We start from the raw sequence: 27,113 nt of genomic DNA, 5'->3' as shown, positions 1-27,113 counted from the left end.
ATTTTGAAAATTAATGGTCTTGAACTTTTGACTCCTACTTATCCCACGAGTAAATCTTGGTCAAAAGTCAAAATCTGAAACTTTACCCCTTCTAAGGTCATTTTTGCAAATTATCGGAATTTGGAATTCAATGAGGGTGAATTATTTTTTAACTACAAAAGATGAAGCGTGAGTGCGTGATAATCATCCGTTTTAAGTTGTGGCTGAAATTTAAATAATTTGCAAGCACGGATTAGAGCAAACTACTATAGTAAAAGTGGCTAGCGGTCAACGCCCAACTACGACTGGAGTCTAATTGGGGCCCAATCCAACCTTATCTTGACACGTCAAGACTTAGGTACCCAATCCCAACCGCATTAAATTAACGTAGCAGTGGAGCTAATTTCCATTCCCACTTCCCATTTTCAATTTCATCACACGTCGGTCGCTTAGAAGAAGAGATGACGCTAAAATTATACGTAGATCGTATGTCCCAACCTTCTCGTGCACTTATCATCTTCTGCAAGTAAGCAACCACTCGTGAAATCTTTCATGACTCACCTTCCAAATCGTTGTTTTTCTTTGAATTCCCATAATTCTTTTTCTGCCTTTACAGCTTATAAGGGATTTTTTTTAATGCTTAATTTGAGGGTTAAGAGTAATAAACACACCTCAAACTATCACTATTTTTTTAGTTTTCTACCTAAGCGCTTCCTACTTAAACTATTGCGATCTAGTTTGCAATAACACCTCAACTGTCACTTTTTCACTTTTTTCTATGTTTTACAAATTAGTTAGTAATAGTTCAGGTAGAAAACTCTTGTTTTACAAATTAGTTAGTAATAGTTTAGGTAGAAAACTCTTACAACTGATAGTTGAGGTGTGTTTTACAAACTTATCGATAATAGTTTATATAGAAACACCCGCATCTAATAATTCAGGTAGGAAACTCATAAAAAGTTGATACTTGAAAGTGTGTTTTTGTCCATTATCTCTTAATTTTATCAACAAGTTAATGGAAGAAATCTTTGTTATTTTTTTGTATATTCTGTTTCTGGTTTTGAAGCTCAAAAATGGAGTTTTTAATGATTTAATTTTCCAAAAGGTTAAATGGAATCGACTTTGAGGAGGTCCGTATAGAACTCTCGAAGCGCCAGCAGTTGTCTCCTGAATTTAAAGGTTTGTTTTTTTGTTAAATTTACTTTCCCTGGAAAAATGGTTTCTGATTTTTTATTTGTTTCTTAATTTTCAAGATAATTTCAATAGTTTCCTCTGAATTTATCTTCAGATGTTAACCCCATGAAGCAAGTACCAGCTATAATGGATGGAAGATTTAAGCTTTTCGAAAGGTAATAGCATTTTCCGGTATGACAACTTTGTTAATGTCTGTTGTTCGCTGTATTCGTTGCATACATCCTAAAGCTTTATATCTAGTCATTCATTCTTGTTGAAGTTCATAATTTAACGTGTTCGCCTGTGCATATATACTACAAGAAGCAAAATTAGAAAATACTCATTCTTTTTAAGTTTAGAACGGCATTTTAAAGATTTGTATGTAGAATATATACTACTGTGGACAAAGCCTGTGGAGACAGGAATATGTTATCGTTTCCTGAATTTCATGCAAAGTATTTTATGAGTTGGATAATGTTTAAAAACCTAGCTAATCGATTTTATGTTCTTGCAGTCATGCAATTCTTAGATATCTGGCTTGTGCATTTCCAAGAATTGCAGATCATTGGTAAGTGCAACAGCTTAAGTTCTTTCAGTATATACCTTAATCAAATGCTTTTTTTTTATCATGGAAATATGTACTCTTTAAAGCTCTTGTTTTTTACATGGAAAAGAAACTGAGGCAGATCCAGGATTTAAACTTGACACCAAACTGGTAATGATATGACACATGTCTTCTGCATACTCTTTTATCACCTAAATATGGTTAAAGTACATTGGTTTTGGTGTAAACACCGGGTGGCGATAAGTTTCTAACCGAACGGACCAAAGAAGCACTCCATCAACGGAAAAGAAGAACATGTAACAGATTAGCAAATTGGAAAATACCAGCTCAACGAATGAAGTATCAGCACCGAATAATAAACAAGCCCTATCTAAATTTGAGAAGAGATGACAGTGCACTAACATAAGTCGTTTATTGGAGTCTATCTACTGTACCTACTTATCCAAAAAAGAAAAAAAAGTATATCTACGGTGCCTATGAACAGTGTAGTTCTTCACTCTTAATGACAGACTAATGGACACTATCTTAGGTTGTATAATTGCTTATTCTGGTTAGTGTTTCCTTTCTGCTATTAACTCTTGTTTCTTACACCTTCCTATTGAAGGTACCCAGCTGACTTATACAAAAGAGCAAAGGTAGACTCTGTGTTGGATTGGCATCACTCTAACTTGCGTCGTGGTGCAGGTGCTTATATCAGATATTGACATTATTTCACTTTCCAGTTGGAATATGATTACTTTACCTTGGCCTTACTTGAGTTAATTTAGTGGTGAATGCTGGGATTTTGCGAGAACTTGGGCAAAAAGATGCTAAGGTTAAGGCGATGTCTGAGTTAAATTTTTATCCCAAAATGAGACTAATCGGGAAAATATGTTTGTCTGACCACTTTTAAAAAAGAGCAACTGCTTGTTATAATGCTCTTTTTCCAAGATTCTTGCTACTAACCTAATGCAAGATAGTTGCTATAAGCCTGCAAGTTTCTTAGCTATCTTTAGTAGTTGATTCCTGTAATTGAAACAGTTGACCTTTGTCAAACCTCTATTTGTGAGTTTAACATCTTAATGATGGTGACTTTTTTATTCCACAACGTTGTTGACTAAAAACACTGATAAGTAGTCTCTTCCCCAACGTTCTCAGATTACTACTTGTTGATAACTTGATATGCCACCCTATTGTCGTTTCCAACAGTTTCCTGAAGCAGTGTTTATGTTTTCAGCTGGATATGTCTTTAATACTGTTCTTGCTCCTGCTTTTGGGTTGGCTTTGAATCCACAAGCAGCAGCAGAAAGTGAAAAAGTCCTTAAGACATCTCTTGCAAAGATCGAGTCTGTTTGGCTCCAGAAAAAAGGACGTTTTTTGCTAGGGAGTGGCCAACCTTCAATTGCAGATCTTAGCTTAGTGTGTGAGATTATGCAACTTGAGGTAAATAGATTCTCCCTTTTCCTGCTGTTGCTTTACATCTTTTGATCCAAAGCATAAATTATCAAGAGGAGTCTGTTGCAGACTTGCAGTGTTGCTTAGGACATCATTTGAGCTCTCAAAACAAGCTTCTCTAAATGCATGTCACTGGCCCCTGGAAAGAAATGATGCCTACATGCGAAACCATGACTTAATTGTTTTTGCTCAAAATATAATCATTGACATACAGAACTGTGTTAACTGTTGTTTTTCCCTCCATCAGCTTATGTGAACTTCCACTAATATTAAATATTAATGCATATCCTTGCCTTGGTTCTGTATTTTTTCTCTCTGCTTGCTCTATGAGTAGTTTCAGTCAGCCAGTCATTTTTATTTGGAAAGGCTATAATCTTTTTATATAATGAAGTGCCATATAGATGAGTCATTTTTATTTGGAAAGGCTAAATCTTTTTATATAATGAAGTGCCATATAGATGCTTCTGTATGGTCTTTACTAGTATAACTGATGATGAAATGATCATTTTCTCTCGGTTGTGGTTCTTAGGATAGAGGTCTTTTTCCACTTGAGCGAACTTGGAGAAATATACTTGTTTCTGAGGTAGAAACTTCTTTTCTGCTGAATGTAGGTTTTGGATGAGAAAGATCGTGAGCGGATAATTGGCCCATACAAGAGAGTGTTGAAGTGGATTGATGACACAAAGGATGCCATGGAACCTCATTTCCAAGAGGTACATTTGATTCTCTTCAAAGCTAAAGAGAAGTTCCATAAGCAAAGATACACTGTAGGAAGTAGCATTCCTCAATCGAGCAGAAAACCCGACTTGCACTCGAAGATGTGAGAAAACAATTAGGAGCCAGGCGCTGCATTGTGCTCGCAGTATCACGCTGCACCATGGCGAATAACGGGATAAACAGTGTGTATGTGAAAGCTGCTACAGGAAGGAAATTCAGATCCAAGCTTTCCTTATTCATTTTCTTTATGTATTTGTACTTATAAATAAGTGTTATGATTGGTTATCCTAGTCCACAGAATATGTAATCAGACAAGCTGAGACCTGAGACTCCCTTAATCATGGGTGTATTATCTGTTATTTCTTCACTGTATCAAATATATGAGTTTTGAACAATATTTAAGAATGCCATGTGCAAGGTGAACTACTTCTAGCCCCTCTTAGGTGCATTTTCCTTATTCGCTGTAACTTAGGTACTTTCTAACGTATTACTTGAAGAACACCAATTAACACCAAATACTTGGCTGCCTAGGCATATTTCTCCTTTACTGTATCATTTGTATGAGTTTGGAAATCCATTCAAGATTTTGTCTATGGTGATATAAGGCATTCTTATAAAATGAGCCTAAACAGTTGTTCAAGTGTCCTTATTGGCTTAAAGTGAACGTTTAATTCTAGTGTCTTCCTGTTTCTTTTTTGTTGAATATAGTACATGATTCTCTTGAGCCGAGGGTCTTTTGGAAACAACATCTCTACTTCCCAAGGTAGGGTAAGGTCTACGTACACTCTACCCTCCCCAGACCCCACTTGTGGGATTACATTGGGTATTATGTTATTTGAATATAGTATATGATTTAACAGCAAATAATCCACTGGCTGTATCTTTCTCTCAGTGGCCAAAAATCTAGAGAGTTTGGCTGGCTACAAAGTTAGCAGCAGGCAAGAATTACTCAACAGTGATTCCTTGTAAATCAAGAGTATTCAGCTTCTTAGGTTTCCTGTAGTTTTTCAGCACGAGAGAGCTGCAAACAACACTCACTGAAGAGGCAGCCATTGCAGCACCAGCAAGCCATGGTTGTAAGCGAAAATGAGTGGATGGGAACAGAACGCCAGCAGCAATTGGGATGCCGAGCAGATTATATCCCAAAGCCCAGCAGTAGTTCAGACGGATTCTGCGAAAGGCTTTCTTAGAAAGATCAATTGCAGTTATCACATCTTTCAAGCTACTCTTCATAACAACAATGTCAGCTGCCTCAATCGCTATATCTGTGCCTGCACCAATTGCCATTCCTACATCAGCAGCCACAAGTGCCGGTGAGTCATTAACTCCATCTCCCACCATTGCCACAACTTTGCCTAAATCCTGTTCGACTAAAATGGAACAGTTGAATCATGTGAAGAAAATGTTGGACAACATTTTAAGATTAAAACCATATTTTCTTCAGGACTTATCATGTCAAATCATTAAGGGGTCATCCGGTTAGCAAACAAGTTATATCGGTATTATAATGTGTGGATTATAATATGAAAATTAAATAATAACATGAGTATTTAGTGAATATACTTTTTCTTGTAGAATATTTGGTTCATTGGATTAAAGATGGGATATATGGAGTATAATATAAGACGTGTTTGATTTTACAATAGATAAACTTGGATGAACTTTTATTTCCAATTTTAACTGTGGCCTTCTTAATGGACTTTGAGAAGAGTTTTGGAGAAGGGTGCTTTGTCATTTGTTTGCTTTTCCCGGGATAGCTAGTCTCAATATTGTTATCTCAAACTTAATGTGGTACAAAAATAATGCCAAAATTGTGGTATATAACTAATCCGAGGGTTGCTTATACCCGAAATGGAAATCCAACCAAACACTGGATTAAATAGTCCTATATTCTATCTTGGGATTATTTTTCTTTATCCTATGAACCAAAACACCCCTAAGAGAATAGATTAGATGTGGAAGTTTGCCTAAATCCATGAGTACAAATGAATTTTCTAATTTAGATCATTAAGTTAGAAATTATTACACATCAAAGCCTATACTTTATGACATGTATTATGCCCATATTAACTTTAAACTATAACATAACACTTCTAATTTTGGCGAAACCTTTTAATGGTAGCAAATAACATGCAATTATTATTATTAATATATGTGTGTGTTGTGTGTCGGGCGCACGCAAATTCATAAAATTCTGACAGAAGATGGATATTAGAATGATAAAAAACTAAGTAATTGAATAAGTTTCTACCTGTAGCTCCTTCACTTTTTCAGCTTTCTGTCCAGGTTTAGCTTCTGCAACAACATATTTTCTCTCAATTCCGACTTGCTTGGCTATGGCATTTGCTGTTCCCCAGTTGTCACCTGTTACTATCATACTCTCAATGTTCATTGATTTGAGAATGGAGATGACTTCTGGAGCCTCTGGCTTCAACGGATCAGAAACGGAAAGAACACCGATCAGCTCTTTATCGATAGATACAAGGATGCCGGTTTGAGCCTGTCCTTCTGTTTCTGCTAATGCTTCTTCAGCTTCAACTGGAACGGCAATGCCCTGTTCCGTCATCAAGCTCTTATTCCCCAAAATCACTTCTTTGTTGCAGATTATAGCCCTCACACCATGGCCAGTTATGGATTCAAAGTCCGAGGCTTCAGGCCAGGAAAGGTTCTCCTCACTTCCTCTTAATTTTTTCGCGTGCTCAACTATTGCCTTGTCTACGGGATGATCACTGTTTACCTGTCGATTTAAAATACAGTACAAGACACTTAAATTGATGTCATTTTGGTAACTAAGCGCTAAGTGAGCTGCTAACTACTTTTCTTGGCATTGGATCTTTAAAATTCCAAAAGGTAGCAACTAATCGTTTATGTTAGTTTACCTTCCCAAAAAAAAAAAAAAAAAAAAATCATTTATGTTAGTTTTTACTAAAAAGTGGCTAAGTTTTATTAAGGGTAAGAATTGACCTTTCCGATGAAGAATCGTAAACAAGATAATATCCTACCTCAGCAGCACCAATAAGTTCATAGAATTCTTGAGGTACCATGGTTTTGAAAAGCCTAGTATTGACAACCATAGGCTTGCCAATAGTAAGAGTACCAGTCTTGTCAAAAACTATACAGTTTACCTGTAGAATGAAACAGTTCACTACATGTTCATTAACAAAATTCATATTTGTTATAAAGAAGAAAGAGTTTGAATTCAGACCTGTTGTGCACTTTCCAATGCCTGACCACCTTTAATAAGGATACCGAGGGAGGCGCCAACTCCAGTACTGACCATAACGGCTGTGGGAGTAGCTAGGCCAAGTGCACAAGGGCAAGCTACCACCATGACAGAAATGCCAAACTGCAGGGCCAGCTCAAAACTATCCATGGAAGAAGGAATCCAACTTCTTGGATACGAATTAAATATTCCGGCTAAAAACCAAGAAACCCAAGTACAAAATGAGAGAGCAATGACCTGAGAAATCGGAATTAATCATTAATTTCTAGCCAAACCAAGATATAATCGGTTAGTCATACATATACATATTGACAGCAATGACATGCAAGGGGTGCTTAATCTCACAAGAGGCACAAAGTACTTGGAAATGTGGTCAGCAAATCTCTGCACAGGAGCTTTAGCCATTTGTGCTGATTCAACCAACCGAACAATCTGCGATAGAGCAGTTTCTGAACCAACCCTTGTTGCCTTGATGTGTAACACCCCGTTCTCATTCAAAGTCCCTCCAATCACTACGTCACCCGTCTTTTTAGTGACCGGACAAGATTCTCCTGTTATCATGCTTTCATTTATATGGCTTTGTCCCCAGACGACAAGACCATCACAAGCTACTTTTGAACCTGGAATGGTTTTAATCACATCATTCTTTTGTATCAATCGGTTATCAACTTCTTCCTCATTTACCACATTGCCTTTGTCATCTATTGTTAACAGTGTTGCGGTTTTTGGGGCCAAATCCATGAGCTTGGAAATGGCCTCAGATGTCTTTCCTCTAGCCAAAACTTCCAGATATTTTCCAAGTAGAATGAACGAGATAAGCATTGAGCTAGTCTCGAAAAAATCACTGGCTTTGAAAGTTGGAGAAGTAGCAGCTCTTAGTGCCGAATAGACTGAATAAAAATAAGCTGCATTTGTTCCTAATGCAATAAGAACATCCATATTTGCATAACCATGGCTTAAAGCAATATAGGCACCAACATAGAATTTTCGACCAATGATGAACTGCACCGGTGTAGATAATGCCCATCTCAGAACCTGTCCAACTGTTAGCATGTTGGCAACCTTAGTTTCCAAAAGATTTTTCAGACCAGAAATGTACATAAACACCATGGAAGTAAAAAACACAGGGATTGTAAATACTAAACTCCAAAAAAAAGCTCTGTGGTATTGCCTGATTTCTTGATGTCTATGTTCTTCTCTTTCTCTTCCCTCAGGAAATATAGATGCCTTAAAACATCCTGATCGAGTTGATTCAATTGCGCGAATAAAGTCTCTCGGTCCTGTTACATCTGCTCTATAAGAGACCGATAGCTTCTTTTGTTGCAGGTCAAAGTCTATTTCTTGAACTCCTTGGAGTGCACGAAGGGAACTCTTTATCAGTTTAATACAATTCTCAGTGTTAACTCCGTCAACTTTTAGCAGTATTCGACTACTATCTCCTCTTGTACTAATCAATAAGCCTTCAAATCCTGTATTTCCAATAGTTTCCAACAGCTGATTGTAATCAACTATTTTTGGATCATAACAGATTTCAGCTTCTTGAGTTGCTAACGCGACTCGTGCTTTTTGTACACCAGGGATTACCTGCAATGCTGATTCGAGAGTTGTGGAGCAAGAAGTGCAAGTCATTCCATTTACTTGAACCCTGCATACTTGAGAGGACTTCTGATTCATCTCTTCTTCAATTAACTTAGCCTGAAACCCGACTTCTTCTATGCTCTCGCGGATCATCTCCTCCTAGTCATATTAACAATAAAAGCATTTCAACTATGTAAGAATGATTCTTGGAGAATTTTTTATCCTTACAAGATTATAAAGCTCTAAAGGCAGAGTGCCTGGTAGAAGAGACCCCTTTTTTGAGAAACCACATACTAAACAAGCATAGAGATTGAACTAGTTTCTGTATCAAGAATCTTACAATATATATGTGATACAGTATACTTCAGGTCATTTCTTTAAAGATTCATCATATGGCAGCTAAGTTACAAAATTTATCAATTTTCAATTTCATATTAAAGGACAGCCCGATGCACGAAGTATCTCGCGTTCACGATTTAAACCACGAACGTATAGGTCACACAAAGAAGACATTACTGTTGCTTCAAGATTCCCTTTCATTTTTAGAACTTCATATTAAATTTCTAAAAAGAAGAGGCATCTAGAATGAGAAGTCAAGTTTTCAACTTATAATATACTTAAGCAGGTTATTTTTCTTTGTCTAATTAAAGTGACATTAGCGGATAATTTTTTATAATGATCAAAACACAAATCCACTTATGAAAAGGAAAGTGTCTTTTTTTTTTTCTACACTCAAAAGTTTCTTTATGTATGAAGAATAAAAAAGACAGCACAAAACACTAAAAAGGAAAAAGGTAAAAGGACCTTCTTCACAAAAAAGAAGATGGAGAATATTTTACCACTAAAGAGCATAGATTTATTAATTAGTGCTTTACAGTCAGCAACTTCCAATGGCATCTCAAATTCACATTTTGAATGATCGCTCAAGTTGGAACTTAAATGGATAATGGATAACTTTTTGTATATTCAAGCTTTGATAAGAGAACTAGTGAAACATTTCCAAAAAACCCAAAAAGAAAAGAAGAAATACTGTTAAGTGACCAATGCAATATGTTCATGATATTCAGAGCTAATAGTCCTACTGATATAAAAACTAGAAAACATACACAAACACACTCTTCTAACTAGGAGTGTTCAAGACGAACCGAAATACCAAATTTAATTGAAAAATCAAACCAACAGACCTACAAAATCGAGGGAGAAATGGGCAAATAGCCGTTTTTAGGAGCAAATTAATATTTAACTATTGCTTTACAACTACTTAATGTTTAGCCGCTTTTTAAGGTGGAAATAATAGTTGAACAAAAATATTCCTAGCTGAAACACGAAAAAACTCGAGAAAATTTTATTGAAGCTAACATTTATAAGTTCAAACTTCATAATTTTTTCCAGGAGTTTGAACTGCGCATTTGAACCTTTATGAATGAGTTGTTCCGTGTTTCAACTTTTAGAAGATCGATTTCTTTTCTCATAACATAGGCTTGGTTTGTTTGAAACTCCAGGAAAGTGTCATGAAGTTTGAAGGAGTAGCATGAGTAAAATAATCCATTAGTACATATTTTCACTCCTTGTATCTGGAGGTAGCATGATTGCATGAGTGAAATAATTCTTTTACATTACCTCACTCATGAAAAAATTACTAGAGTTTGAATCTTTGTAAGTTCAAAAAGCTAAGAAGCAAACACAATAGAGAAAAATTAGAATAAAAATCTCAAAAAATAAAATAAAAAATGACAGAGATGCTGCAAGCTTTACATTGACAACATTGGGGCAGAAAATAACTTGAGCTCTGTTATTCAAAACATCAACCACTGCCAGTCTAATTCCAGTCAGTTTTTGGATAGCCTTCTCCACAGAAGTTGCACATGCAGAACAACTCATTCCAATGACTGAAAACAAAGCCTTTGCTTCATTTTCTTCAATATTGCCTTCTTCTTCAGAGTAAATTGAATTCCCTTTTACTCTCTTTATATTCTTTTGCTTGAAACAAGTACACAAGTATTCTTTTATATCATTGTGTTCTTCTTGAAAAGTACTTTTTGCCATAATATATATAATTGTTTTATGCAGGTGCTTCACAACACAGGCACTAAGCACTTGAGCAATATTTATATAGAGGATAAACAGAGGCGGATCCACCACCCTTTAGGGTGCGGTGGCATGGCACTTTCTAGAATGATAAATTTTTTATATACCTATATTGCAATTTGCTTAAACTAGATTAAATATTTGATCCTACCACCCCAGTCGCAAATTACACAAAGGTGTCATGACTGGTAGACATAAATTTGAATCTATCTTGAACATTTTTTGACTCCCGTTTTTCTTTGTGCTTTTTAGTTCTTTGTACCCGCCCATTTCCTTTTCGCCTCTCAATTTTCTATTTATCTTTTTATTATTTATATTGTCTTTCATCTATTCTATTATTTTATCTATGATCTCTAGCGAGAACATACAAAATAGAAACTTCAATATCCCTTAAATTAAGCATTTCTCTTATCTCAAATCTGTGAGTATTTAAATCGAAAAACTCAGCTCTCAATGAGAATTTTGGATTGAGGTCAAAATTCAATTTTTTTTATAATTTTTCTTGTTGATTACTCCCTCCGTCCATGTGTACTTATTTATATTTGACTTTGGACTCTTAATAAGCAATAAATAAAATGAGAAATTAATGGGAGTACTTAATAATAAGTGTAAAATAGGTATAAAATGGTAAATTATGTCTTGGGTTTTCAAACTATACAAATTACAAGTAAAAGTGGACATCTATTTTATTATAGTGAATAAATAAAAATGGTCGGAGGGAGTGTATTATAAAAATTCGTGCTTTTCTATAATGGTTAAATTCAATCTAAATCACTTTACTATGTGATGGAAATTTCGTAAGCATTGCTTAGAAAAAATATGAAATTTATGGGTTTTTTTTTTTAGAACTTGTAGGTTATCTAATTCTACATTTACTTATGGGGTATAATTTACCCATTGAAGAGTTTTTCTATTATTTTTCTTATTTTGATTGGTGTAATTCCTTTATTGAAGATGTTATTTTACTTGTGCAGGCTCATTTTTTAATATACACAAAAGATGTAAGTTTCTTGGTGAAAATGTTGATTTTACTTCTGTTATTTATGGGTGTGATTCCTTGTTTTAAGATACTAATTATATTTATTTCTTGATTTTTGAGATGTAATTTTCATATTTGCAAATAAAAAATGGCCTATTAAGTTGACCCGAATAAACTCAAAAGAGATGGCCCAAATACACGTTCCTAACAAGATGTACATTAAAGAAAATTGTGGCACCTGCCACCTTCAAATCCTAGATCCGCTTCTGAGGATAAGCCAATCATAAAAGAGGAATAAGACTTGACATGTTTGTGGGATTTAAAGTTGATTGCACGTGTGTTTGAGTTGGAAAATGTCGCAAATATGAGACAAATCACAAACGTTTAGAGCATATATACACGGATAATTTATTTTTGTAAAATAATTCATTTGTGTAATTCTACCAATGACAATAGGTTTTTCTACCAAATTAAACTTATAATATATGCAATTATAAAACATTTTACTCTGTTAATATAAAATGGTTTATTTGTCATGTTATAGCAGGGAATTGTTGAAGTATGTGTTAGGTGTGCGAACAAAGTACCACATTGGTAGCTGAAAAGAAAAAGGAGCTACTTAGTTGGATACTCTTAATGATGTGAGGCCTTTTGGGGAAACCGTGCGGGCTTGGCCCAAAGAGGACAATATCACGCCATGTTAAGAGTATCTTTGGGCCGTTTTAGCCCGACAATGAGTATCGAGCCAATGATTTGGCGGGACGAGTATGAAGATGGTGGAGTGTGGCGTGGGGCCCGGCTTAGTCCCTTTGCCCGTCTATGGGCCGGTATACGACCTTTGCCCATAGCTTTGAAGATGCATTCACAGCCTTTGGGCTTCGGTAACCGTAAATACTCTGACAATGTTGGTGGCACATAGACATGTTGAATCTCTGATCCGTGGTATGATAATGAGCCACGTGGAACTTAGTTCGAGGGGAAGATTGTTAGGTGTGCGAAAAAAGTACCATATTGGTAGCTGAAAAGAAAAAGGAGCTACTTATAAGGAGTTGGATACTCTTAATGATGTGAGGCCTTTTGGGGAAAACCGTATGGGCTTGGCTCAAAGCGGACAATATCACATCATGTTAATAGTATCTTTGGGCCATTTTAGCCCAACGGTATGTGATCGCTTCATCCAAACACTTAAACTTTTAGAGATAGCATACTTTTGCTTATTTAATTATGTCTCTCAACGTGCCCCTCACTTGAAGCTTGATTCTCTATTTCTCTTCATGGTAAAAAATGTGAAATTATTTTTGCTAACGGGTGGCAATGAGATTCAAGCTCACGACTTCAACCTACCCTAATACCATATCGAAGTGTGATCATTTTGTTTAAAATCTTACACTTATAAAAATAACATACTTTTCTTTATTTAATTATATCTTTCAACATGTACAAGCCTGTCAAAGAAGCTTTTGAAAAATCATGCAAAATTTGGTCAAAAGGTTAGAGTGGACAGAATCATGTATCAAATACATTAATTTTAAAAGAACTGCAGATTTATTAAGGAGAGTGTTTCTTTTTTCTTCATTTTTTTCTAAAGAAAAAGAATAGAGGACATGAAGAACTTATGAAATAGTAACTCGTCCATGGATAGCTGCTATATACCTTCTACCAGTACAAATATGGAATAATCCTGTCCTAAAAAATTTAGATTGATAGAAAGAAATCACTTTTTTTCATATTGCGTGTAAATTAATTTGGCAAAATACATCAAAACCCCCCTGAACTATACATATCACATAAACCAACTACACATCTTAACATCTAAAAACTGAATTTATTTGCACCTTATACCTGGCAAAAAAAACAATGATAATTAATAAATAAGTGAAGTAGTAAAAATAATTTTTAATTTAATAAAAACTGATTTTCTTTCAACTCTTCTTCTCCATTTTCAAAACTCACCCAAACCCGTCTCCTCCATTTCATTTCCACTGTGTTTTGGAGGAATTAGAAGAGATAATAGCATCATTAGCAACATGATAACATTCGCATTTTGACATATTCAATCATGGATTTCTTCAATGGAAGGGACGTTCTTCGGAATTGGGAATTCATTAGTTTTGTGTGTTACTTCACCAAAGCACCCTAAATTCTTAAATATTCGACCATTTTCTCAAAGAGGCGGTTATATTTTTAAAAAGGTTGTTTAATTTGAACTCATTGAATATGGTATTTTTTTTTGATCAAGGAAAAATTATGGATCTGACCGAGTTTTGGAAAAGTAAGAATATGCAAAACCAAAACTACATGGTTATTGCAAAATTGTTTTGTGATTAAAACTTATATATAAACGCCTTTGTTATCGGACTCTTCCTTCTCCGTGACAATGTCAACTCGATATTGAGAATATAGGGGTTGATTCGTCCGTGTGTCCATCTCGTTTTTGTGCTTCATTTACTTGGATGTGAGAAATGAAAAGTGAATCCACATCCCATTGCTCAAAGATTTTTGAGTAAATCTAGAATAAACCTGCTCACAGGCCAACCCTCCACAATTATATTATTAGCTGCAAATGAGAAACGAGTATACTAGAAAAAAACTTACTCACACCGGGTGTATGGGGGTACCGTGAAGGTGGAAGGGAAGGGGGGGCGGGGGGCGGGGGGATGGGGATGGTGTGGTGAAAATGAAAAAGAAGAGGAAAAATTAGTTTTTTAAAATTTTTAATTTTGTTAATAAAGTAAATAAAGCAAAATTGTGAAAGATAAAAATTAGAGAATTTTTGACCGATATTGACGTGGTATCCTCGTGACGCGGAGAGAGAGTGTGTACACTCTCCCCAATGCAAGTCATATTATATCTAAAATTAACTTAAATTATTAAAAGGTTCTTTTGTGATATCGAAGTATAGTTCGGGGTTTTGATGTATTTTGCCAAATTAATTTACATATATCCAACTATTTAATGGAATTTATTGTACCTAACAAATGGTAAATTGAATCAGACCTAAAAAAACTCAAACCGTCACTCTTTTCATTTGGTGAATTGTAATTACCGAGAGGCGGATTCAAAATTTAAATTTCTATCAGTTTAATTTTTAAGATTTTTAATATTTGGCCAAGAATATATATTTCAAAAATGGAGCCAACTGCTTCGTGATTACTTATATATATAAAATTTATGTGTATTTTTCGTCGCATCAAAAGTATATTTTTTGAAAAAAAGTAAAAAAAACTTACTCACAATCGTGTATACGTCAACTAACAAACGGAAAACTATTTTTTTTGGCCAATTAATTTAAAAAACTTTTGACAAGAATTAGTGTTTGGCGAAACTTTTTTTTAAAAAGTCCTAGTGTGTATTTTTCAAAAGTACTATGCTTTTGGGCAACAACTATTTTTTAGCTTTAAAAGACTTATTTTCTCCCAAAAGCTTGGCCAAACACTTCACTTTTTTTCAAATAAGAACTTATTGAAAAAATAAGTACTTTTGGGGGGAAAATAAGCTTGGCCAAACAGGCTATAAGTATTTACCGAGTTTACTACGTGTCAAATTGTTTGATCTGCCAAACAAATTTGGCACGTACGTAATGTATCATAGAGTTTAATTGGTTCAAGTGCCTCTAGTTTTTCTAAGAATTAATAAATATATTAGATCTACTAAAGTATAACATAAGCAAAACATTAAGGGCTAATTAGGGTTAGGCTTGAAGTCGATATATATATATACACACACTAGCCTCTATTAACGTGTAGTTGCACGTTATTTCTAGACAAGCTGAATCATCGTAAAAAAATATTAAAGAATATTATAATTAGATACATTTATTTTATGCAAAAATATTTAACTTTAAATTTTCTATTTTATACTTAATAAAATGATTATCAACGAATTGGAGAAGATACATCCATATTAAAATAATAGAAACGTAGTAGACATGATTTTTGTTAGTTCAATTATTTAATATTTGAGATTCTATGGCCAAATTTTTCCGGATAATAGTCAAGAGTTAGATGGATTAGTATCATGATATAGTATTTTCCATGTTCGGGAGTTGGAATAGATCTAAAGTTAGATGGATTAGACATAGTCCATTGGTGTATTGTAAATCTCGCTTGATCAATGAATTCCAACAAAAAACAAATACATAAGCAATAGTCAAAAAGTTAAGAACTAACTTAAATAAAGTTTGCTGCAGTAAGTTCCATAATTTCAATGAACAACAGATATCCAGGCAATAGTCAAAAGTTAAGAAACCAACTTAAATTATAAAATTTGGAATAGTAACTTGCATAATTTTAATGTGAACAGAGATAGGCAATAGGAGAGTTAAGAAATTAAATCAACTTAAGCATCAAGTTTGGCATTATCACTTTCATAATTTCAGTGAACACCAAAAGTAAGTCTGATAAACTTAGTCACAATAAATTAAATAATATTAACACATATAATTTACCTTGACATCATCATAAGTCATAACAGATAAAACATATAAAATCTTATAACATGTGCAATCACCATCTATGACAAGGAAGAGAAGGTATGAGATAGAAGTTTAATTAATGTTGTATCGATGCATGATTGTCATTTCAACGAAGATAAAATATCTAGAGTTTTATTTTCAAGGGAGAGAATGTATCAGTAGTCAATTAGAGTTGTGGCTAATGACTGATTGTAATTTCCCCGGAGAGAAAATAGGAGTGGATAATATAATTAAAGTTGTATTTAATGATCTTTTATTTATTTATTACAAAGTACTTTTACAGTTTTGGATCTAATGTTTATCCGATAATTGAATTTTTAAGGGTAGATATTGTATGAGTCCTTGTAGAAATAGCTTAATTGAATAATATGAATCCTTGCAGGTCTGCAATACCAATTCTAAATTTTATCCAACATAAACTTGTCTCCTTAAAAAGTATTTCAGTTTTTAAAGGGCATAAAAGTCGTCCAATATTTAAAGAATATTTTGGTCAATCAACATTTATATTCATACTTTTAAAATTATATATATATATATATATATATATATATATATATATATATAGAGGCTGATTTTCTAGGTATAGTACTGCTAGAAAGCCAAACTCCCCATTATCTATCTAATGCACCCAATGTATCATCAAGTTTAATTTGTTCTGGCGCCTTTTTATTTCAAGAATTAATATAAATATCAGTTCTACAAATTAATGCTGTACGCAACATAAGCAAATAAAGTGGTACAATTCTGCAATAAAAATAATAAAGCTACCTTTAAGACATAAACTTTAAGTTTATAATTAATTCACTACACATAGTCATCTCATTGTACGAGACATGACCTGTTGGTGGAGTAGGTATGTAAGTAGGTAAATACTTCAACAAAAGCACTACGATTTATTTAAAATCTATAAATGCTTTAACATTAAATTACTAATTAAGTAATTTCAAATTTAAAACTTATAAATTATACAGTATCAAACTATCAATCATTAAAATGGTCCAATAACGCCCCACCCCCTAACACCCATTTTCTTTTTATTCAAATTATGTCCCACAAGTTGCGGCGAAGAAATTCGAACTTTTTGTTGAGGTGCAATGAGGATGTGTTTCCTTTGTCGTTTTGGTATATCATGCAAAGATCAAATCCCTCTTATGGTTCTTTGTTTATTAAATTTAAGATCTCTTCCATTTAGTTTTAATCGTCGTTTAATTTGATAATAAATAAAATCAGTCTAACATTTTTTCTACAAAAGCAAGTTCATGGAGGAACATCCATGCTAGTGTCTTGAAATGTTTGAATTACAATCAGATTAAGTATATGCAATTATGGAATCACATTTCTTCCCACTTGTAGAATTGTGAATCCATTTAAAAAATAAGAAGTGAGCAAAAATGGGGCCAAAAAGTTGATAGGAATAAAACTAGCCACACAAAGCAATCAATAATCAATAATCAATAATATAGTCAAGTAGCTTTATGAGAACTGCTTTTTATCAAAATTTAACGACCTATACACGTAATAAACAACAAACACAAAAGCATAGACTCTTATTATGAAAAGCCATTCAAATAAAGTTATATACCCAAAAAAAATCAAAATAAAGTTATGCAATCATGCACAAACAAGAAAATTAATGGGATTTGCACTTCCGGTTCAAAAGCAACCACATATTGGTATATATATAATATATACATGGAGATAGAAAGGCCACTTCACTTAGCTACCTACGTTTTTACTTAAATTAACTTGCAATGACATATTGTAAGAAATGAATCACTAGTACTTGAATCTTGCCTACAACTGGTGCATGGAAATTCAGTACAATTTGTTTCCACTTTTTTTCCCATGCATATGTGACTATTTAACATATTTACATGTTTTACTATTAATTAAAAAAAAATATGCAACATAAACGGGTAGTCCGGTGTATTTAGCTCCCGCTATAGGCGCACAACCTCGTCTTGCATTTCTGCAAGAGGTTGTTTCCGCGGCTTGAATTCGTGACTTGCTGATCAGTGATCACATGGCAATAACGTTTACCTTACACCAAGGCTCCCCTTGAACATATTTACAGAAGATATACAATATATTTATAGAAATTATGATTCAACAGTTATGCCTCTAATCTCAAGATTATCAAGCTCGTTTGGCCTCTTGTAATTCTTCAGCAAAAGAGAGCTGCATACAACACCCACTAAAGAAGCAGCCATTGCAGCTCCTGCTACCCACGGTGGCAACCGAAATCCGGTAGACGGGAAAAGAGCTCCAGCAGCAATTGGATTGCCAAGAAGGTTACAGCCAAATGCCCAAAAGTAGTTCAGACGAATTCTACCGAATGTTTTCCTAGAGAGGTCAATAGCAGTTATGACATCTTCAAGATTGTTTTTCATTAGGACAATATCAGCTGCCTCAATAGCTATGTTCGTCCCTGCCCCTATCGCCATTCCAACATCAGCTGCTACAAGCGCTGGCGAGTCGTTAATTCCATCTCCCACCATTGCAACAACTTTTCCCAAACTCTGTTGATCAATAATTAAGATGAATTAAGCACCGGCATAACAAAATAAAGAACACTCCTCTTGTTTCATTTTATATGGCTGTGTTTTACTAGACACGATATTTAAGAAAGAAAGACAAATAGACTTTTTAGCACATACAAAAGTATCCTCATAACTTATGATCTTAAACATGACATAACATTTCTAAGGCCATAAGAGCATGTCAGAAAGGGTTACATGGGAAGTTTAAAGTCAAATAGTTTCCAAAGATAGAGCAGATGGAGTATTAGAAAACTATTCAGCATAATAAATAAAATTTTAGTGGAAATCTATATTAATCAATCTGAGTGGTACAAATTTTTCAACTCAGGAAAAATTGGGCTAACCAGTTCTTAAGATCTTAATGTGCTTATCTTTTCATGGCATCAAAATTTTACCTGCAGTTCCTTCACTTTTTTGGCTTTGTCTTCAGGTTTTGCTTCTGCAATAACATCACTAATTCCAACTTCTTTGGTAATGGCATTAGCTGTTCCCCAATTGTCACCCGTTACTAGCTTACTCTCAACTTTCGAAGACTTAAGAAGAGAAATGACTTCACGAGCTCCAGGCTTTACTGGATCTGCTATAGCAACAACTTCACTCAGTACACCATCAATTGATACAAGAATTCCAGTTTGAGCTAACTCTTCTGCTTCTGCTAGTATTTCGTCTGCATCAACTGGAACGGAAATGCCTTGATCTAAAGTCAAGCTCTTGTTTCCAACTATTAATTTCTTGTTATGGACAGTAGCCTTCACACCATGGCCGGTTATAAACTCAACGTCCTGGATTTCAGGCCACCGAGGGTTCTCCTCGTCCTCTCTAAACTTTTTAGCATATTCGACAACTGCCTTGGCCAAGGGGTGCTCACTATTGGTTGCAACTGCCTCTCAGGGCTATTTGCAACCAATTTTAACCCACGCTTCTTTTAACGCTCAGGGTTATTTTCAATCAATACCAATTTTCAATCCATACTACTTTTTAACCTTATTTTTTCAACCATGACAAGCAATAGTCTCTTTTTAACCTTATTTTTTCAACCATGACACGCAATAGTCTCTCTTTAAATGTCTCACACACCTTCACAGGTGAAAACTATCATATTTGGTCAGTGAAGATGAAGTTACGCAATTTTACAATGTGTGAGAATAATTCTCTTGCGTTTGAAAATAAAAGTTACCCAATTATTTTCAATCGACAGAATATAAAAATTGTCACGGAAAAATACTTGAAACATGTGATGAAAAAATTCAAGAAAATTGAGTTCAAGAAGAAGAAGAAAGACTCATGTTGCCAATGTGTGCAAGTTAAAAAATACTCAAAAAAAAAAAATCCACAAGCACAAATTGCTAGAGTCGAAATTAAGGAGGAGCAACGTTTTTAGATTGCAGCACTAGAAGCAAGGAGAAGTGTTGGATTTTGCATATGTTACTACTACAGTTTTCTAGAATAATTAGTTGTTTCGTTATAGGAGGAGTTTAATAGCTGATTTAGTAGAATATTTCATTTTTTTACTTTTTTTAATCTTAGTAAGAGTCTAGTACTTTAGTTGTAGGAGGAGTCTACTACTTTATTTATCTGCTTATTTAAAGGCTTATGATTAATAAATTCACAGACTATTTTCATTAATATTTTCTACTTTCTTGTTTGCATAAAATCATAACAAAAAAATGTTTGAATGTCATATACTCGTATATAAACTTCTCAAGTGCCAAAATGGAGCAAAGTGATTACAAAGCTGTTTATTCCCGCGCGATAGTTCTATGACCAATATATCAACAGCCAAATAGCAGTTTCCACTTGGATCCAAGTGAAATTATTCTCGTGCCAGTATTTGTTAACAATGTGAAATTAGTACTCGCACTTCACAGCATCAGTTTAGTTAGCAAAGAATTTAGGAGAAAAATTATTCTAGTATTACACTCGCTCAAGCATTCTTTACATCAAATATCGAGCGACTCTACTGCGTTACCCCAAAATACGAATGAAAAGAATCATACTTAACCACATTCATTTCTAAAGAATCGTCAACTTATACATCATATTGCATACTTGAATACTGGTAACATAAACACAGCTTTCTAAAACAGAAGCACCAGTGGTCTAGTGGTAGAATAAAGTACCCTGCCAGTACAGACCCGGGTTCGATTCCCGGCTGGTGCACAAATGGAGAGCAATGATGATGCTTTTCTAACACAGATTGTACTCATCTGACATTGAGATGTAATATTGTGCATCTGAGCTCTCTTTTTAACTTTTCTCTCTTTGTTTAATTTTTCCATTTTGTGTTTTTATAAACTTGCTACTATCTGTTGATGGACTTTCTCAATTGCCAAAATGGTGCAAAGTTATCCATAAAACAGTTTATTCTCAAGGGACAGTTCAACCACTAAGATATCACAGTTTAAATAGCTGTCTACTAGGATCTTCCCTATTCATTGTTAACAAGGTAATTTACTTGCACATCACAAGAACAGTTTTGTTTCCACAGCTTCCTCTTTTAGCTTCTTAGATTTCACTGATATTTAATTATAAATTCCATTCATATTGAATTTTTATATAGCCAAATAAGGTAGTAAGATGAGTTACTCGGTACATATGATGGTGAAAAGTAACATGTATTCGGTGAAATAGTCGAACGCATACAAGTTGGTCCAAACATCATTGTTTATTGAAAAGGAAAAAATGGATACAGAAGAGGGTGGGGAAATAAATTTGGGTTAATACTTAACGGCACAGTGTGTTTACACCAAGTCAGAAAATACGACATAAATTTGTGACCAATTATAACATCTGCATCAATTTTCCCCGTCCATGATCATGAGCGTATATCTCAAGCTTTTAGAATTTCAGACTTGCGTGTTTGAAGTTAATTTTGAAGCGGTTAATATTGGGGGAAAAGAATTGAACTTTGATTATGCTTTATAGGGGGCGGTTTCGGCTGCCGCTTCGGCAGAACCGAATAGTTTTGATACATACCTTGTATTTATATTAAGAAATTCATTTATTATGTATAAAAAAATTATTCAAAACCGATAAGCTGCTTTTAAATTCCAGAACCTATAAAACCAAAACTCTAGCTCCCCCTCTTCAAACCAGAACACATGGATGCCAGCCAAAACAAAGAAAAATAAGGCAAAAATAGTTTTCTTGTAGTATTTGGAAGAAAGAAAATACAATAAGGAAGAAAAGAGGTAGTAGAAATATGATCAGAAAGCCAACTAAAGATTCAATACCCTGCTGTCCAATGCAAAGCAGCAATCAATGATAATAGGAATATTGATTATATAGTACATTTTAAGATGATCCGACATGGATGCAGCGACAGCACTTCATACATGAAAAATAATCTCTCAACTCCTGTTGCTCCATACATGCAAAGTTTTCCATTTCGATTTCCTTCAACTTATTATGCCTCTGACGTCTCAAAAGTAGAGACGCACAGCTAGTTTTCTAACCATCATAATATATCAACTTCAGGGTACTCAACATTGTTGGATACCGGCGGAGAAAAGATAGGGTGTCAAGTTGAGGAGAAATCCAAAGCCAACTATCAAGAACTTCCACAATTGAGTAGTAATTATAATTTGCTACACACTCAAATGCACTGGTTAAAACCTCCTATGTTGTTTGTGAAATTAAATAGTGATGGAAAGGTAGTGTGATAAGGGACAACATAGGCAGGATGCTCATGGCATATGCTATACCAATGGAAAGAGGGACTAGTAATCTGGCAGAAGCTAATGCCTTACTGTTTGGTCTTAAATGGTGCTTACAACATGATTTTGACTTTATTATTGGGGAAACTGACTCTCTGTTAGTCCATAACTGTATAAATGGGTTTTGGATCAGAGAAACCATACTAGAAATCAAATCCCTAGTGGAAGATAAAGGAATCATCATCAGACACAGCTTCAGAGAAGCAAATCAAGTTGCAGACTTTATGGCATCCATCAGCCACCAACTGGAAGATGTACATACTATCACTAACTTCGACATACTTCCTAGAAAAGCCAAAGGTTTACTAAATGTTGATCGATGGCAATTACCAACATTACGAGTCAAGAAGAGAAGTCCAAGAAACATGGTGTATAATCCTCCATGACTGCTCAACCTTTTTACTATTCCTCAGATGATTACTTTTTTTGGTAGGGCACATACAGTAGCTTGTTATTGTATGAGCCAGCTCTCTGTTAGTTCATCTACATAAGAAGGCTAGGATACGCCCTCCTTCTTCAGTGTACCTTGCAAACCCCAATGGCAATAAGATAAAAAATATTTAAAAAAAATAAAAAAATAAAATAAAACTACCGTCTTTACACTTTCACACGATTAGTCAATAGCCTTCGACTTATTGAAGTTGCCAAGAAATTTTACGAGCTTAGAGTACCAATGACTATTAAACCGTATATATGTCTTGCGCATAGGCTGAGTTTAACTTCTAGCAACATTGAAGCTTTCAATTTGAGTGTTGGCAATTGATGATCATAACAAGTATACGCGAAGCTTGTTAAATTAGGAGTATCTAGTTCAACATCAATAAGAAGAGTGCACCCCAATATTACAAGACACTCTAGCCGTTCACTTGACATCTTCAATGTCTTCAATGCTCTGCAATTGAGTAAGTGCAAGGTTTCAAGATCGGGTAAACTTGAAAAAATGTCTTGTTCACTGATCACATTCCTGAGGTACAAACTTTTCAAGGCTTTGCAAGCAGTTATTCTAATTGCTTCAATTCGCTTCCAATGATTGCTCGTGATTTCAAGAATTTCAAGATTGGGTGCCGCGATCTTGATATCATGAGGAAAATCCAATCGAATCTTCTTCAATTTGGGTAAAATCCCCGCAATTTGTAAACTGGCTAGCCCCTGACATTGATATAAAGTTAGTTCCTCTAAACAACTGCAGCTCAAACATTAAGCTCGAACAAAGTGGTCATCCAAAATCGTGAGAGAGAGCTTAAACTTCCGCAAAAATGACAACTTTATGCCATCATAGGGAAATTCAACCTTAAATCCACGTAAATCAAGAACATTTAGTTCTTTAGCAGCAGAGATTTCTTCAGGCAAAACGTAGTAAGGATTGTCATGATCGTCATAAGGCAAGCGTACACTTAAAATCGACTCTTTGATATTAAGCAAGATGAGTGTCTTAATCCAATTATGAAGATTAGAGTTCCAATAACTTAGATGACAATATCGTAATTCTAGCCAGAACTTACGTATTGAAACCTTCTGCTTTTGCCGATTTGCTAGAGTTTGATCCACAATATGCACCAACTTTGGTATGTCTAGATTTGGTATAGGGTGGATATATTTATCACCAAAATTTAAGTAGGGGATGGAACTCCAAGCACTATGCAAAGCCTTTGAGAATGTACTCATTTGTGCAACATCTTTAACATAAAGGGAAGACATAATTTTCTGCAAAATTGGCTATGGTACACTGCTTCTGCATCCACACTTTTTTCTTCCATCACTGCCAAAAATAATAATTTTCTTCCATCAATATGAATTAAATGAAATTTCTTTTTGCAGAATAAAAAGACAGGGATTAGCTATGAAATTCGTCATTAGTCTATAACTAAACATATCTAACAAAATTTTTGATAAGCCGTCTTCAATCCTTCGTTAAATAGGATAAGTGACAGATGTTGATGTTTGGCAACAAAAATTGTTCGGCGGTGTTACTTGTTTTTTTTTTTTTTTTTTTTTTAGTGCGAATTTATTAGGCGAGAATTACACATGTAGGGTTCTTCCCTTTGTTCAAATATCGCTTAAAATATTCAGAATAGTAAGAATTTAGTCAAATACTTTCTTCTTATTTTCAAGTTCTATTCAGTATTATGTATTCACATAAACCATAATTTTGTAAAGACTAGAACAAAAAAAAAAAAAAAAAAAAAAAAAAAAAAAAAAAAAGTTTACCTGTTGAAGAAAAGAATTATTGATTGTATTGAATTCTCCTTTAGTTGATGTGTTTGTTACCCTTCAATCGAATCAGTCCAATGTTATAAACTGAGAATGCAAAGTGGCTGATGGTTTTAATTAGGGAAAAGGATTCAAATATACTACTTTTGCGGGGGGTAATAAAATAATTTTTTTTGTGTATTATCTACGCCTTTATATGGTGACCAAGCGATTGTATCTACTCTCTTTGAGCGCGTAAGATTCCATATAAAAGTGTATATAATACACAAAAAAAGTATGATAGAATCAAATTCTTGGTCATCTTCTTCATAGAAGCTGACCGAAATTTGATCCTAATGTCAAATCTCAACCAAACATCACCAAATTTCATATCATTCCTCTCGATCTTTTGATATATCACCCACTCGAAATGGAGTTTATTTTAAATTAGTTCAAAGCTTCAAGCTTTGTTCATGGCGATCATGGAATTTTCTCTGACGTTCTAGACGTCTTCTAAGCTTGAGTTCAAAGATCGGCAACCAAGAATTTTATTCATCATTTTAGTCCGAAAGCTTCAAGTCGAAACTGTGTTGTTTTTGTTTTACGGTGCTACTATCTTAATCCACTATTATTAATATATGTCGACAATGTCACAAATCCTATATAATATAAGATCGTTTAATTTGGTTGTTACAAGGAGTTTTTTTGGGTTTGAAAGTTTGGAAAGTGGAGAAATGAAAAATACCCAATTGAAGAATAATTAAATCTTTTAAACTCAACACAAAGGAAAGCAAAAGGCACAAATTCTTGAACAGGCACAAACTCAACACAAAAGGCACAAAGCAAACGGCATGATAATTGAAAGAAAAATTAGCTCTAACACCGGAAATTTTTTTTGTCACTATAAGTGCACTTATCGTTCATCTCCCTTCGTTAAGAAGTGGTCGCTAAAAATCAAAAAGTGGAGCGCGTGCATACACTCAAACGAGTTTGGGTGACTTTGTCCATTTGAAAGCGTAGATAATACACAAAAAATAAGTCCAGGGGTGTCATAGGACCCCCGCAAAGTTCAGGTGTGTTATGGCAACTTTGGCCATAGTTTGAGTGTGTTTTGAACTATTTTCCCTTTTAATTATATCTTTGGTAATAAAATAATTATTGAGTATCCAACTTTATTAAGTCACCTAACAAATATGATAGAATCTTAATTTAAATTATCTCCATTGAATTAGCGATGAGATCTCATTTTAGTACTGTGTGTTGTAAGGAAAAATATATATTAAAGTATATAAATCTTAATTATTTCGCAATGAATATTATACATTACAACACATGAACATTAATCAGTTGTACGTTAAATTCGTTATTTTTCTTAAATGGGTCAACGGGTTTGCATTTAAAAGTGGGCGGGTCTATCTTTTAAATTAAAAATATATGTGATCAATCATAATATGTCACGTGGCTTTTTTGAGTGAAAAAAATAATAGATTCGGGGTATTATTAGACCAATAGTTGGATGAAGGGTATTTGTGAGTATTTTCCATACATTAGGGCAGACTTTGCCTTATAAAGCACACTTTTAGTTATGCCTTAAGGCAACGTCTGCCGCATAAGGCAGACTTTAGTTAGAGGCTTACTCCACGGTTGTCGTAGAGCGAACGGTGGAAGTCTCGGAGGATCACCCTCGAGCCGAGCACATGGCTTTATCGATCCCGCCCTTATTCTCGAGGCTAGAAGGACCAGGGAAGAAGCAAAAAGAGCTCTTGATTCCGACTCAAGAGCTTGGCGGACGGAGTCCGAACGTGCAGTTCTAGCCATACCGGATAGGCCAAGGCTTGTATTACCTTTTTTTGCTTTTTTTTGCCTTTTTATTTTTTGAACTTTGTCAAATTTCAATGTGTAAAAAATTTGCATATATGGAAAGCGTATTTTTCCTGTTGGCCATTCTTTGTTTGAATGTTTGTTACGATTCTTGTCTGAACTGTCGGTCCGTTCCGAAGATAAGCAGAGACATCGGAGTCACCTTTTAACTGCTCGTTATACATTGGTTTTTAAATCCATCCGGTATATTTTGTCCGGAGGTTAATAGAGTGGTTTGCCCGCGGGACTTATTTATGCTTTGTGAATTCAGACGTCTCCGAATCACGTTAGGCATTTTTAGGCTCGATATTCTTTGGCTATTCATTTATCTTTGATTAGGTTCGGACTTTGAATCTCAGCTAACCAGTTTCGATGTAGTAGTCCCCGTTCGGGGGTGTTAAGATTTTGGCTCGGTTCGCTATGACCTTGTTGCCTTTATCGTATTTCGGCCCCTGTGTAATGCCGGAGTCGGGTATACGGATAAAATGGTGCCGATTTTCGGGTGCTTTACTAGGAAGACATATCCCAATGTAATAATTTGATTTTTTCAATAAACTCCTAAGTATTTGTACATCATATTGTGAGGGCTTTATCCGT

General features: G+C 34.6%; 3 protein-coding genes across 6 annotated transcripts; 1 reads left to right on the top strand and 2 right to left on the bottom strand.

The window, feature by feature from the left end:
• Positions 1 to 417: 417 nt before the first annotated feature.
• Positions 418 to 4,305, top strand: LOC132030512 (glutathione S-transferase T1-like). The gene is made up of 7 exons (XM_059420166.1): positions 418 to 505; positions 1,085 to 1,158; positions 1,268 to 1,328; positions 1,667 to 1,720; positions 2,322 to 2,401; positions 2,934 to 3,139; positions 3,763 to 4,305. Exons 1-7 carry the CDS (start codon positions 441 to 443, stop codon positions 3,973 to 3,975), a joined length of 753 nt encoding a protein of 250 aa, XP_059276149.1. The 5' UTR covers positions 418 to 440; the 3' UTR covers positions 3,976 to 4,305.
• A 279-nt stretch (positions 4,306 to 4,584) lies between these two features.
• Positions 4,585 to 10,776, bottom strand: LOC132030510 (probable copper-transporting ATPase HMA5). 4 transcript variants are annotated; one of them, XM_059420162.1, is made up of 6 exons: positions 10,425 to 10,773; positions 7,437 to 8,828; positions 7,074 to 7,328; positions 6,871 to 6,993; positions 6,120 to 6,605; positions 4,590 to 5,230 (listed from the first exon to the last, which is right to left on the bottom strand). In XM_059420162.1, exons 1-6 carry the CDS (start codon positions 10,713 to 10,715, stop codon positions 4,814 to 4,816), a joined length of 2,964 nt encoding a protein of 987 aa, XP_059276145.1. In that variant the 5' UTR covers positions 10,716 to 10,773; the 3' UTR covers positions 4,590 to 4,813. The 4 variants fall into 4 exon arrangements, with proteins under 4 accessions (XP_059276146.1, XP_059276145.1, XP_059276147.1 ...); XM_059420164.1 differs by having other exon boundaries at positions 4,981 to 5,157; positions 10,425 to 10,776; XM_059420165.1 differs by having other exon boundaries at positions 5,109 to 5,238; positions 10,425 to 10,775.
• A 7,433-nt stretch (positions 10,777 to 18,209) lies between these two features.
• Positions 18,210 to 24,164, bottom strand: LOC132031863 (probable copper-transporting ATPase HMA5). The gene is made up of 4 exons (XM_059421745.1): positions 23,757 to 24,164; positions 23,138 to 23,615; positions 19,146 to 19,630; positions 18,210 to 18,729 (listed from the first exon to the last, which is right to left on the bottom strand). Exons 1-4 carry the CDS (start codon positions 24,162 to 24,164, stop codon positions 18,310 to 18,312), a joined length of 1,791 nt encoding a protein of 596 aa, XP_059277728.1. The 3' UTR covers positions 18,210 to 18,309.
• Positions 24,165 to 27,113: the final 2,949 nt, after the last annotated feature.

Source organism: Lycium ferocissimum, chromosome 9 (genome assembly GCF_029784015.1).
Source record: "Lycium ferocissimum isolate CSIRO_LF1 chromosome 9, AGI_CSIRO_Lferr_CH_V1, whole genome shotgun sequence".
Lineage (NCBI taxonomy): Eukaryota > Viridiplantae > Streptophyta > Magnoliopsida > Solanales > Solanaceae > Lycium > Lycium ferocissimum.
The sequence above is the reverse complement of the archived record's forward strand: the minus strand, read 5'-3'. Positions and strand labels throughout refer to the sequence as shown.

Bases quoted from the DNA above. Each gene is read 5' to 3' on its own strand.
- LOC132030510 (XM_059420162.1), bottom strand. From the start codon at position 10,715: ATGGCAAAAAGTACTTTTCAAGAAGAACACAATGATATAAAAGAATAC. The intron at 8,829-10,424 runs GTAAAGCTTGCA...TAATATGACTAG, and splicing joins TCTGCCCCAATGTTGTCAAT to GAGGAGATGATCCGCGAGAG. The intron at 6,606-6,870 runs GTAGGATATTAT...TTAAATCGACAG, and splicing joins AACTTATTGGTGCTGCTGAG to GTAAACAGTGATCATCCCGT.
- LOC132031863 (XM_059421745.1), bottom strand. From the start codon at position 24,164: ATGTCTTCCCTTTATGTTAAAGATGTTGCACAAATGAGTACATTCTCA. The intron at 23,616-23,756 runs GTTGAATTTCCC...TATCAATGTCAG, and splicing joins TTGATTTACGTGGATTTAAG to GGGCTAGCCAGTTTACAAAT. The intron at 18,730-19,145 runs GTAAAATTTTGA...ATTGATCAACAG, and splicing joins AAAAAGTGAAGGAACTGCAG to AGTTTGGGAAAAGTTGTTGC.
- LOC132030512 (XM_059420166.1), top strand. From the start codon at position 441: ATGACGCTAAAATTATACGTAGATCGTATGTCCCAACCTTCTCGTGCA. The intron at 506-1,084 runs GTAAGCAACCAC...ATTTTCCAAAAG, and splicing joins GCACTTATCATCTTCTGCAA to GTTAAATGGAATCGACTTTG. The intron at 1,329-1,666 runs GTAATAGCATTT...ATGTTCTTGCAG, and splicing joins AGATTTAAGCTTTTCGAAAG to TCATGCAATTCTTAGATATC.